Source organism: Orycteropus afer, unplaced genomic scaffold (assembly GCF_000298275.1).
Source record: "Orycteropus afer afer isolate SDZICR_OR568_19922 unplaced genomic scaffold, OryAfe1.0 scaffold00056, whole genome shotgun sequence".
Classification (NCBI taxonomy): Eukaryota; Metazoa; Chordata; class Mammalia; order Tubulidentata; family Orycteropodidae; genus Orycteropus; species Orycteropus afer.
The window spans coordinates 987957-1002450 of NW_006921643.1; the positions used below are offsets into that span (position 1 = coordinate 987957).

Below are 14494 nucleotides of genomic sequence, written 5' to 3' on the forward strand. Positions count from 1 at the left end.
AACAACAACAACAACAACAACAACATTAATATCATATACAAAGCAAGTTTTGCTGAAGATTAATTCAAAAGTAGTTGTAGCAGTATATTGACAGGGAATTGCCAGAAATTCAAGCTAGATTCAGAAGAGGACATGGAATGAGTGATATCAGATGGAGCTTGGCTAAAAGCAGGGAATACCAGAAAGATGTTTACCTGTGTTTTATTGACTATACAAAGGCTTTGACTGTGTAGATCATAATAAATTATGGCTAACATGGCAAAGAATGGGAATTCCAGAATACTTAGTTGTGCTCATGTGGAACCTATACGTAGACCAAAAGGCAATTGTTTCAACAGAACAAGAGAATACTGCATAATTTAAAACAGAAAAAGTATGCATTGAGTTGTATTGTTTCATCATACTTATTCAATCTGTTTGCTGAACAAATAATCCAAGAAGCTAGATTATATGAAGAAGAAAGCAGTATCAGGACTGGAGGAAGAACCATTAACAACCTGCAATATGCAGATGACAACTTTGCTTGCTGCAAGTGGAGAGAATATGAAGTATTTACTGATGAAAATCAAAGATTACAGCCTTAGTATGGATTATACTTCAATCCAAAGAAAACAAAAATCCTTACAACTAGGCCAGTAAGCAATATTATGATAAACTCAGAAAACATTGAAGTTATCAAGGATTTCATTTTACCTGGGTCCACAATCAATGCCCACACAACTAGCAGTCAAGGAATCAAAATGCAAATCTGCTGCAAAAGACCTCTTTTAAGTGTTAAAAGCAGAGACATCACTTTGAGGACTAAGATGTGCCTGACTTAAGCCATGGTATTTTCAATTGCCTCATATGCATACAAAAGCTGGACAATGAATAAGGAAGTCTGAATTATTGATGTCTTTGAATTATGGTATTAGTGAAGAATAATGAATATATCATGGGCTGACAGAAGAACAAATTAATTTGTCTCGGAACAAGTACAGCCAAATTGCTCCTTAGAAACAAGGATGATGAGACTTCATCTCATGTAATTTGGGCATGTGATTAGGAGGGACCAGTTCCTAGAGAAGGATACCAGGTTTGGTAAAGTACAGGGCCAATGAAAAAGAGGAAGACCCTCAATGAGATGGTTCAACACAGTGGCTATACCAATGGGCTCAAACATAGCACTGTTTGTGAGGGTGCTGTAGGACCAGGTAGCAGTTCATTCAGTTATGCTAGGGTTGCTGAGCCAGAACTGACTCTATGGCACCTAACAAAACCTTCCTTGTTAAGCTGCATGAAAACTGGAGCTTTGCCTATTTTGTCCTTTATCATATCTCAAGTACCTAGTACAGTGAATGAAGCAGAGTAAGAATTCAGTAATCCTTCGTTGAATTTCTGGACAGTACTACTTCACTTTTCCTGGACAACAGAATGAGACCTTAAGGGCTATTAAGAAATGACCACAGCTCTGGTGGTGCAGTGGTTAAAAGCACTCAGCTGCTAACCGAAAGGTCAGTGGTTTGAGCCCACTAGGCACCCCACAGGAGAAAGATGAGGGAAGTCTGATTTCATAAAGATTTACAACTTTGGAAAACCTACAGGGCATTTCTACTTTGTCTTATATGGTTGCTATGAGTCAGAATTGACTTAGTGGAAGTGGGTTTGATGTTTTGGGGTTTCAGAAATGACTAGGCTGATCCTTATTGCCTAAACACAGGATCAAGGGATCTTTATTGGATTCTTAAACCAGCTGCAGTGTTGGCTTTCCCAACATTCTGTTCTTTGTCTTTTATGGGTATGCTTTATAGAGCCTGAATAATTGTTCATTGCCATGCAACATCCTCTCCCTTCATCTCATGATTCTGTGCATTCTTATACATTTTACCTGTGATTCTGGGGGAGTCACAGAGCTCTGAGTGGTGTCCCTGGTTCTAGGACACTTGGAAGAAACCTGCTCTAGACAAAGGCTCCCAAATGCATTCTCCATTCTAGGAGAATTCAGGACCCAGAAGCAGAAGGAAGGCTTGTTTGATGGGACCCTGGGGACAAATAACCAGAATCAAGGACAGAGCTGATACTCAGATTTCTTCCCCTGTTGCACCTGACAATTCTTCCCACAGCCTCTTGATCCATCTTCAAAGATGTAAAACATTCACCTGGATAATAAAACAACCCAACACACTAGCATTGAGTCGGACGCAACTCATAGTGACCCCTCCTTGGGTTTCCGAGGTAGTATCACTACGGAAGTAGATTGTCCAACCTTCTTTCTGAGGAGTGGCTCGGGGGTTTGAACCGACAGCCTTCTGGTTAGCAGTCAAATGCCTCAGGCAGTACAGTGATTATTAATTATGGAGTGTGGTTTTTGTTTGTGATGATAGGACTAGGGCTGCAATATATTAAGGCCTAATCTAATGTTTTAACTTTGACTTACGGACACCAAATTGCATCCTGTTATATAAGCATCAAGGTTATCAAGGTTTCATCTGACTTTTGCTTCCCATTATCAGTAACCAAAAAAAAAAAAAAAAAAAAAGGCTATAACTCCAGGGGATAGGAAGTCATTTACTAATTCAGTCTTATAAATTGAGCATCCACTGGTGGTCCCCTGCAGCTTTGTCTGTGAAACTAAAACACTGTTTCGAACCTCAAATGATAAGTGACCACATATTTAGGGTAATAACTGAAACACTCCTAGTAGTAAACCTTATCAGACTAAAATTCTCCCTTGGAAATAAACCTTGTTGAATTCCATTGGGGGTTTATAACTGTTTTCTGCTTTGGCAATCTTGAGCAATCAATATAAGTCTTCTAATTGAGGCGTATTTGCTTCATTTCTTTAGGAAAGAGAGAAAACAAACTTTCCAGGTCACATATGATAGAAGACTAGAAGACTAATGTCAACAGCCAAAGCCCATACCCTTTTGTATTGTAATGTTTCCTCTCGCACCACCAACCATCCCCTACACACACACATACTTTCTTTTAATTTTGCATAGAAGTAGATAGATTGTGGACATCCAGGCAGAGAACTCTTCCACTGCCGTAATAGAAAATCTTCAACAAGCTATTCAGTGTCCTTGGGCTTCAGTGTATCTCATCTATTGGTAGGGAGAAGGCTACTACAGTTTCTGATAAGAAGGCTTTAGGTTTCTACTTTTGCTCCAGAGTAACTTGAGGGAATAAAAACTGTTGAGCAGGACTGGGATGCTAAGGACTCGGGTTAGTGTGGGAATTTGAACACTTAAGAAACTGCTTACAGTATTCTGCTGGAAAAGGCTTTTGAGGGCTCTGTCCAGAGTGTCTGGAGATAATTCTTATAAGGAATCAGGAATCATTGTAAAGGAATTTTCCAAATCCTAATCTTGTCTCTTAAACAAGCTATGTGCCAGACCTGAATTTAATACCTGTAAGCAGACAACCTTCCCAGACACAAAAAGCAAACCCTCCTACTCAGGCCTTGACCAGTGAGCATTTCCAGAGGCATTCCCTGGGGAACTGACAATGATTTCAAGCCACATTTGACAGGTTACCACTGCTCCTCGCAGCTCTGAGGTCACAGAGGGCTGGCATTTTAAGCTACTTCTGCAAATGAGAGACAGAGGCAAATGGGCACATTTTGCCAGGGTTTGAAGTGCAATAATATGTCACTCACCCAAACATCCCTGGTCACTCACTGAACATTTCATGGCTTGTGTCCAATCTGAGGCTTGTGGATGAGACAGTTCACTCCCGAGCTGGAAGGAGTCATTTGAACGGCACAACTGGATCTTCACAGAGATGGAATCATTTCCTGGAGCCTCTAACTCTTTGTACAGAGCCCCAGGCTGGGTGTTTAGCTAAGCAACTCAGCCCAAGATTGATGGCTTATTTTCTCAATCACTAAGCTCTCTCTGCCTCATGCACTCAAGTCCAAGATGAGTTATGCAGACTGCAGTTTCCCTTTTCCTTCTCAGCTCGACTCTTTGGTGGCTCCTCTCTTATCAGATACTTACTGAGCACCCACTATTCACCATGCCCTATGCCAGCTGAAGGTGGTAGCAGTTGTTGTTTTTGCCTCTACAAGTACACATTCTTAAGGCGGAAATGGACAAGAAGGGAATTATAGCACTGAATATCTCAAAGCTTGGAATATGGTGGTGATTTTCTCATCTTTGGCTAAATGTCCCCTCTTAGATCATTCCTGACATCCCCTCACTTCTCCCTTGTCATCCCATGTACCTCTTCCCTCACCATTATGGCCATATGGGCATCCTAGCAGTTCTTTAAACACATCCTCCTTAGAGTCTTGTCCCATGCTGTTTTCTCTGTTAGGAACATTCTCACCTCTATGCTAGGGCCTTCTCAGCCTTCACCTTCAGCTTAAAGGACACCTTCTTAGAGCAGCCCTATAAAGCTGACCTATGCCCAACATTCTTTCTATTCCAGCATCATGCTTCTTTCCACATAGAACTTAACAAAATTTGAAATTACATGTTTATTTGTTTGATTACTTATTTATTTCTGTCTCCCCTATGAGATTTCAGTCTCCAAGTGAGAAAGGATAGGGTCTATCTTCTTTCCCACTGCGCCCTCTATGTTTTGAACAATACCTAAGTATCCAATAAATAGTAATAGTTCAATAAGAGTTGTTGAATGAATAAACAAATGAATGGCTAATCCTTGCTACCATAAGTGACTCTGGGATAGGAAGGGGAAAGACTGTGGGGGCCTTGCTAGTAACAATAGAACTTGAGCTTAGTCCTAGAGGCATGTGGGAATCTCTCGGTGCATTTTACACAGGGAAGATGCATAAGCAGAAATATTCTTCCTGTTGTCATGTTGAAATGGACTTTGAGGATAAGGGAAGAGGAAGATCAGAGGAAGGGAGACCTACCAGGAAATGCCTATAAAAAACTGAAGGTCTCGCTATTCAAAGTGTAGTCTATGGACCAGCAGCATCACCATGACCTGGAAGTATGTTATAAATTCAGAATCTCAGCTCTGCTATACCAGAATATAAATTTTAGCATCATCCCAAGGGGATCGTGTGCACATTCATTCAAATTGGAAAAGCTCAGCTCTAAGTAAAAGACAATAATGGCCTGACCTGCCTTTGGGGCCTGGGGAATAAGAATGATTCATCAATGTACCCTATAAATCTACTATTTCAGAAATATTTGTAGTATCAGAAACAAGCCCTATTCCTACTCACTATCTCAAACTGTGATTCTGTTACGGATCAGGGAGAAGAGGAGAAAGGGGAAAGGTAGGCTGAGCTGAGGTAGGCTGGGGCTATTTGGTCAGGATATATGACCATGGGTAGAGAAGTTCTAATTCACAGGACAGACTAGATTGGAACAGGTAACAAGTCTGGTCATCAAGAAGAGCTATTTTATTCTCTTTTAATATATGCTCTCCAGTATCTAGCATAGTTCTGTCACATAGCAGGAGCACAAATGATATTTGTTGAATGCTTAAAGGAAGTAATCAAGCAATGATTATGTTATCGAAGCCCTAAAGCAAAGTTCATGGATCTGAATACAAGTTAGACATACCTTCTGGTTTCTTCTTTTGTTTGATATATGTGAAAATCTGGGAGAGTAAAATGTGTTCAATAAACAAAAGCTATATGACCTGTGCAACACAAAATCAACAGGGAAGAGTGGCCACAGCTCAAAATAACTCTAAGGACCACACAGGAAGAATCATCTCAGGCCCATAGAGTCTCCATAGTGTGATGGTCAGGATGATGAAGGGATCACAGGGAACTAGCAGTCAGCAATCTGTGAAGTGGGAGAGGGACATCAAGGGAGCCCCCACAGAAATGCCAAGCCTCTAATCCTGGCATCTGATAAAGTTCCTAGGGTGTGACTTAGAGTAATTTGTCAGCCATAGACTCTATGAAGGACATCTGCAAGTGAAACTTTACATAGAGAAACAAGATAGACAAAAGCAGTGGAACACTGGCTGGAGGAGATGGGGATGGTCAGAGCCCTGTTCTTCCTCCCCCCACTCAATCTTTATAGAAAACTACTGAGACAACACCAACCCCTTCATGCTTAGCATACCATTGGGCACTAAGGGAATAATATTTCATTTATATTTATTGAATAAAGACATGAATAAGTTAACACTTGCCAATTCTGTGGTTTTCTTTTCTTTAAATACATTATCCCCATGAAATGTACCCATTCCCAAACACAAATGGTCAACCTTATCCCAAAGAGAGTGTTTTAAGTTCTAAGAAAAAAAACCATCACCTACTTCCTCCTTATCCCACCTGATCCCCGCCTCTCTGCTTACCTAAATCCTACTTAAGCTTAGAGGCCTGGTAGCATAGTGCCTAAGGTATTTGACTGCTAATCAGAGGTTGGGGGTGAAAACTCACCAACCACTCCACAGAAGGAAGACTAGGCAATCTAATTCCATAAAGATTACTGCCTCAGAAACCCAAAGGGGTGTGCTATGAGTCAGAATCAACTCCATGGCAGTGAGTTGTGTTTTTTTATTTGTTTGCTTCCTCTGCGAAGATTGGTGGGTGTTTGCATATGAAGAGCCGCCCCCCACCCCCAGCATAAGCTATAGTAAGCTAGCTCCAGGACCAGCAGAAGGTGGGTGTTTGCCCTGGGGGCAGGCCATGTAAGTGAGCAGGGCACAGTAGACCAGAAAATAAGCAGAGCACTGTAGAACAGCTAGGGGAGACAGTGTGTCTGTCAGTTTGTCTTACTGTGATGGCTTGTATGTTGCTGTGAGGCTGGAGGCTATGGCACCAGTGTTTCAAGTGTCAGCAGGGTTACTCATGGTGGACAGGTTTCAGTGGAGCCTCTAGACCTTACAGACTCAGAATGAAGAGGTCATCCACTTCTCAAAGAATTAGCCAGTGAAAACCTTATGAATAGCAGTGAAACACTGTCTGATATATCACTGCAAACTTTATGAATAGCTCTGAAACATTGTGTGATATAGTGCCAGAAGATGAGCTCCTCAAGTCAGAAGTCACTCAGAATATGACTGGAGAAGAGCTGCCTCCTCAGAGTAGACAAACCAAACCAAACTCACTGCCAATGAGTCGATTCAACTCATAGTGACCCCTCCTTGGGTTTCCGAGGCGGTATCTCTATAGAAGTAGATTGCCCAATCTTCCTTCCAAGGAGTGGCTGGTTGGTTTGAACTGCGAGCCTCTGGTTAGCAGTCAAATTCCTTACATACTACACCACCTCAGAGTACAGCAGACCTTAATGATGTGGATAGACTAAAGCTTTCCAGACCCCCATTTGATGAAAACATCCATCAATAATCAGACCATGGACTGTACAAAGAATGGATCTAGGAAAATTGGAAGTTGTCAAAAATAAAATGGAACACATAAAGACAGATATCCTAGGCATTAGTGAGCAGAAATGGACTAGTTTTCTAGGCCATTTTGAGTCAGATGATCATATGACCTACTATACCTGGAATGGCAAATTAAAAAAGAATAGCATGGCATTCATCATCACAAAGAATGTATCATGATCTACTCTGAAGTACAATGCTGTCAATGATAGGATAATATCTATAGACCTATAAGGAAGACCAGTTAATACGACTATTACTCAAATTTACACACCAACCACCAAGCCAAAGAAGAAAACGGAGATTTTTAACAATTTCCATAGTCTGAAATTGAGCAAACATGCAATCAAGATGTGTTAATTATCACTGGTGATTGGAATGTAAAAGTTGGAAACGAAGAAGAATCACTGGTAGTTGGAAAATATGGCCTTGGTAATAGAAATGTCACCGGAGATTGCATGATAGAATTCTGCAAGACCAATGACTTATTCATTGCAAATACCTTTTTTCAACAATACAAACAGCAGCTATACACATCGACTTCACCAGATGGAGTACACAAGAATCAGATTGACTACATCTATGGCAAGAGGCAGTGGAGAAGCTCAATATCTTTAGCCAAAACAAGGCCAGGAGCTGACTATGAAACAGACCATCAACTGCTCATATGGAACTTCAAGTTGAAGCTGAAGACAATTAAAACAAGTCCACGAGAGCCAAAATATGACCTTGATTATATCCCTCCTGAATTCAAAGACCATCTAAAGAATAGATTTGATGCCTTGAAAACCAGTGACCAAAAACCAGAATAATTCTTGGATGACATCAAGAACATCATCCATGAAGAAAGCAAGAGGTCATTAAAAAGACAGGAAAGGAAGAAAAGACCAAAATGGATGTCAGAAGAGACTCTGAAACTTTCCCTTGAATAGAGGGTAGCTATGAGTCGGGACCGACTCGATGGCACATAACAACAACAACAACAACAAACTGGATGGAAGAATCAACAGGATAAAAGAGCTGAACAGAAGATTTCCAAGAGCAACTTGAGAAGACAAAGTCAATTATTAGAATGAAATGTGCAAAGACCTGGAGTTAGAAAACCAAAAGGGAAGAACCCGCTTGGCATTTCTCAAGCTGAAAGAACTGAGGAAAAATTTAAGCCTCGAACTGCCATATTGAAAGATTCCATGGGCAATATATTGAATGATGCAGGAAAGATCAAAAGAAGATAGATGGATTACACAGAGTCACTGTCCCAAAAAGAATTGGTAGGTGATCATCCATTTCAGGAGGTGGCATATGATCAAGAATCAATGGAATTGAAGGAAGAAGCTGAAGCTGCACTGAAGGAATTGGCAAAGAACAAGGCTCCAGGAGCTGACAGAATACCCATAGAGATGTTTCAACAAATGGATGCCATGCTGGAGGCACTCACTTGGCTATACCAAGAAATTTGGAAGACAGCTACCTAGCCAACTGACTGGAAGAGAACCATATTTGTACCCATTTGGAAGAAAAATGATCCCACAGGATGTGAAAATTATCGAACAATATCACTGATAAAATATGCAAGTAAAATCTTACTGAAGATAATTCAGAAACAGTTGCAGCAGTATACTGACAGAGAACTTCCAGAAATGCAAGCTGGATTCAAAAGGGATGTGGAGCAAGGGATGCCATAGCTGATGTCAGATGGAGTTTGGCTCAAAACAAAGAATACCAGAAAGATGTTTACTTATGTTTTATTGATTATGCAAAGGCATTCAATTGTGTGTATCATAACAAATTGTGGATAACATTGAGAAGAATGGGAATTCCAGAACACTTGATTATACTCATAAGGAACATACATACATAGACCAGTAGACTATCATTAGAACAGAACAAGGGGATACTGCATGGTTTAAAATCAGGAAGAGTGTGTGGCAGGGTTGTATCCTTTCACCATACCTATTCAATCTGCATGCTGAGCAAATAATTCAAGAAGCTGGACTATATGAAGAAGAACATGGCATCAGGATCAGAGGAAAGCTCATGAACAACCTGAGATATGCAGATGACACAACTTTGCTTGCTGAAAGCAAGGATGACTTGAAGCACTTACTGATGAAGATTAAAGACTACTGTCTGCAGTATGGATAACACTTCAATATAAAGAAAACAAAAATCCTCACAACTGGACCAATAAGCAGCATCAAGACAAATGGAGAAAAGATCGAAGTTGTCAAAGATTTTGTATTGCTTGGTTCTACAATCAACAACAACTAAAGCAGCAGTCAAGATATCAGACGACATACTACATTGGGCAAATCTGCCTGCAAAAGACCTCTTTCAAGCGCTGAAGAGCAAGGATATCTCCTTAAAGACTAAGAGGCACTTAACCCAAGCCATGATATTTCCAGTCACCTCCATTTCCAGTCATATGCATGTGAGATCTGGACAATGAATAAGGAAGACCGAAGACTTGATGCTTTTGAGCTGTGGTGTTGGCGAAGAACGCTGAATGTACATACCATGGACTGCTAAAAGAACTAACAAATCTGTCCTGGAAGAAGAGCAGACAAAATGTTCCTTGGAAGAAAGAATGGCCAGACTTTGTCTTAATTACTTTGGTCATGTTGTCAGAAGGGACCTTTCTCTGGAGAAGGGTGTCATGTTTGGTAAAGTGAAAGGTCAACAAAAGAGGGGAAGGCCCTCAACAAGATGGATTGACACAGTGGCTACAGTGATGGGTGCAGGTATAGGAGGGACTGTGAGGCTGGCACAGGACTGGGCACTGTTTCGTTCTTGGTTTAAAGGTCACTATGAATGGGAAACAACTGGATGGCACATAACAACAACAACTGTAAAGACTGTCCTCATTCCTCCAATTACAATAAATATACCCATTTTAGCTTAGTTCCTTTTTCTATTGAACCATCTTCCCTTCATTGGTTTGAATTAAAATGACCTGTCACCATGTTTGAGATCCCCTGAGAAAAAATAGTACTTTCATCCCTGCAGTTCTAGGGCCTGGCACAGTGCAGGACACATTCTATATACACAATAAATGCAGACTAAATGTCTGCTTACAAAATACCCCTTTCACTGTGCTGTCCATTAAGCAGGACCCTGGGCTGGACTCCCTTCTTTGCTTCCCATGAGCTGTTCTTCATTATTCAAGAATTCCCACTTACTCACTAAAATTTATTTGCAATCCCCACATCAATATTCATAGTGTTTTTGTGGCCATTTGTAGTGATGTTTATGCCAGACTAGCATGCATGTTCTCAGGTGAAGTCAAACCAGGCTGCTAGTTCAGTGTCCATGAGACTTTATATAATTACTACAAATAACAACAATCAATTGTATTTGCATTTTCTGAACAGCCTGTTACCTCATTTTCTCCAAGAAGTTCTTCACCACTTTCAGAATCATCCTTTTCCATAACCTTTGAGCAATCCAGTTGCATAGGATGTAACATTTGAATTTTGCTTGTCTCTTTGGTCAGCTGTTATCTCTGAGTATGCTCATGTAGCAGTTTCTCAAGGACAGGGCCTAGAGCCCAACAAACTTCCTAAGACCCAGTTTTAAGAACAAGCAGATACAGTATTTTTGATGGCAAAAATCACAACAAAGTAAACTGACCTTGGATGTATAGGTGTGGCCATCAGAGCCGCAGACCATGGTAGACTGGGCCATGGGACAGGGCTTGCACTTGACTAAATTCGAAGTTCCTACCCAGTGTTTGTGAGCCACATTCCCCTTCTTTTGCCTAAGGGGGAGGAAAAAAAACCGGGATAAATTAGTTGAAGCCCCAGTCTCCATAGGTCTTTCCTTCAGGTTCCCAGGATAAAAGCCCAAATAAATATATAAGAACCAGTCACCATTGAGCCAACCCTGATTCATGGTGACTCCATGTGTGTCAAAGTAGAACTGTTCTCCATTGGGTTTTCAATGGGAGGTCTCCCGGCTTTTGTTCAGAGGTGCCTCTGAGTAGAATGGAACCACCAACCTTTCATTTAGTAGACAAAAATATTAGCTGTTTGCACCACCCAGAATTCCAAATAAATAACTAAAACGGCTGGTCAAACAGGCAGCAGACTCCTATGGGCTCTTAGCCAACACTCCCATTTGTTCAAACTCATTAATGGGGTTGGAGAGATTTTGTTCCAAAACCCTAGGTTCAATCTACCAGATGGACCAAGGAAAACAACATAGCAATTAAAATTGTGAAACATTACTTATTGTCATGCAAAGATATTCATAACACATTAAAAAGAAATCAGAGTGTAGCTTAATCAACTTTAGTACATGGTACAGGTGTGGCATATACCAGGTACCCACAGAAGAGCACCCCAGAGCCTTGGACTTTATCAGGGCAAAGGAAGCTCTGATGGGCATCCTTCTGAATGGATGACACACAGATGACTCAGAGAGCAGTTTAGATAGAAATGCATCTCCAAACACAACCGAATGATTTTATCACTGCTGTTGAAAACTATCTCTGGGTACACTGTAAAGTAATTTCAGTCCAGTTTCCAATTTGCCATTCCATAGAGGCTCTAAGATGATGTCACTTTCAACTGTTAAAATAATCAGAATTCTACTCTTTCATTCCAGCTGGAGTTTCCCCCACTCTAACCTTTGTCATAATGATAAATGGTGCTATTAAGATGGCTTGTGTCCACAGAAGGAACCCCATCAGAGTATCATAAACCACTAAAACAAAGGCCTACAGTTACTGCCATCCTTTCTCTATTCGCCAAAGTTGCTTTCCCAGCAAACACATGGAGTGACTCTCAGGGCCATGGGACCGAGTTCCAGGTATGGGGCAAACATCTCTGGACTGCCCATAAATCATGTGATTATTGTGCCCTTGAGATGTTCTTCACTGGCAGTACAATCTCTGAGTTAATGTTTGGACTCTGGAATCAGAAACACTAATTCAAATATCAGCTCTGCCACTTCCCTGTACGATCGTGGGAAGGATAGTAAACCCTGGAGTCTCAGTTTCCTCATCCATAAAATGACGGAAAATAACACCTACTTCAAATAGATGTTATAAGGATTAAATGAATTAATATGTGTAAAGTCCTCAGTATAGGGCCTGGAATATAAGAAGCAGTAAAAATAGTACCTGTTATTAAAATTATCATCTGCCCCAGTAGATGGGGGTATAGAGGATGGAATTAACATTACCATGTTGTTGTGTTGTTATTTGCCGTCGAGTCGGCCCCAACTCATAGCGACCCCTCCTTGGGTTTCCGAGTCAGTATCACTATGGAAGTAGGATTGCCCAACCCTCCTTCCGAGGAGTAGCTGGTGGGTTTGAACCGCCAGCCTTCTGGTTAGCAGTCAAGTGCCTTTAGCCACTATGCTAATGTTAAATCCTTAGGTTTAATGGCTTTTAATTCCCCAGAAGCACTCACTTGGCTACAACTACTTACTTTTTCTACCATGTGTAGAATGAATCTCCAGCTCCTCAGGAATTCTGGTTTGGTATCTGAGGTAACTTACCCTCTTCCAAATGAAGGAGAATGAGTATAACGGGAAATTAATAAAATAATTTTATTCTTATCCTACCTCAACCCTGCCTCAGCCATGTGTGGGAGGTAGTGATAGGAAACAATGTATTTGGGAACTACCTGGTCTTTTGAGGGTGACATCAAAAAGGAACATTAGGTACCTATAACACAAGCCTTGGGGCCATTAGATATTGCATGATAGACCATAAGAATAAGCCTTCCCTTTCCAAAGAACCAGAGAAAAAAGTCTTACAAGGTTCATCTGACATCACCTAGTTCAACTTGCACATTTTACTTGTGGGGGTAAACTGAGGCCCAAAGAGGGGAAGAGTCTTGCCCAAAGCAGATGGTGAATAGCTAGACCTATGATGATATTCACATAGCCACAGAAAGTCCAGAAGTGGGTCTCTCTTCTTTGACCCAACTGAGTCCCACTTGAAAGCCTAACTTGAAAATTCTTTTTGGGTACCTACATGTCTGTCAAAGGAGGTCTTCTCTCCAAAGCCTCCCTGCTTCCACACAGCTACCCATGTTGTCCTTGCCTCTATCTCTGGAAAGAAAAATATCCATCATTTGTGTTTTAAAATTGCATGGATATGAGGTCCCCTATCATTCTTTGCTAAACATACTTTAAATTTTGAAAGTTTATTCTGGACTACTGACAAAGGATGGTGGGTGGTGGGACTCCATGCAGTGGATGAGTAGGCTGTCAGCATGAGGTTAATCTTAGAGTACATGATTCCTTCAGCTGAACATTGTGCATTTATCATCATTCACACAGTAGATTGTCTGACACCGATAATGAATCTGCAAATCCAAGCAGAAGTTCCAGCATGTGACAGCCCTGCTCCTGAGTCAGTCCCCGGTGTACATGCCCATAGCTGAGGCAGTTCCTGTTATGAGTTACCAGAAAGAGGCTATAAAGTCCAAATAATGGGCAGCTTTGCTAGAGTGGATATAACCACATGCAATAATGCCTCAGAGGAAAGACGCCTGGGGGAAGCTTAGTCAAAGACAAGGGAGGGAGGCAGGAACACTGAGCCAATGGCTTTGAGAGAGAGATGGAACCAGCCATCAATCATCAGTTTAAGATAAGTTACCCCTGTCTCTTGGCCTGAACTTCACCATTAAAGTAAGCTCACTAAGGAAAGGCAAAGAGATGAAGCTGGCAGGTGCCACTGGAGGGCCAGGTATCTGAAGGATGTTTGGTAACTCCCTATTAGATGGTAGATGGGCCCTTATATGCTGACCATTGCAGAGGTGAACTCAGCAGACATCCACAAAAACCACAGAATGCTAGAAACAGAAACATCTTAAAATTAATCTGGTTTGACAATTTCATTTTACAAATGAGGAACTGGAGACATAGATGGAAAGTGACTTGTCTAATGTCACGCAGAATTATGTCAAAGTTACTTGATATATATTTGTCAAATTGAAGTTGTCCTGAAAATCATTGCACTGCACTGGGACTATTTTAATTCCCAATTTGACACCTGTATTTTCATTACTAAGGAGCACTAGTGGTATAGTGGTTAAATCATTTGCCTGTAACCAAAAGGCCAGCAGTTCCAACCTACCAGCTACTCCATGGGAGAAAAATGAGACAGTCTGCTTTTTTTTTTTTATTAGGATTTGGGTGAAGATTTACAGAGTAAATTCACTTTTCATACAGCAGTTCACAT

At 41.0% G+C, this 14494-nt stretch overlaps 1 protein-coding gene across 1 annotated transcript in view; it reads right to left on the reverse strand.

Moving 5' to 3' along the window:
* The window catches only part of SPOCK1 (SPARC (osteonectin), cwcv and kazal like domains proteoglycan 1), a 914642-nt gene that overhangs the window by 284907 nt on the left and 615241 nt on the right, over positions 1-14494 (reverse strand). The window contains exon 6 of the mRNA XM_007938930.2: positions 10930-11056. Coding sequence (XP_007937121.1) covers positions 10930-11056 — 127 coding nt within the window. The remainder of the gene's footprint in view (positions 1-10929; positions 11057-14494) is intronic.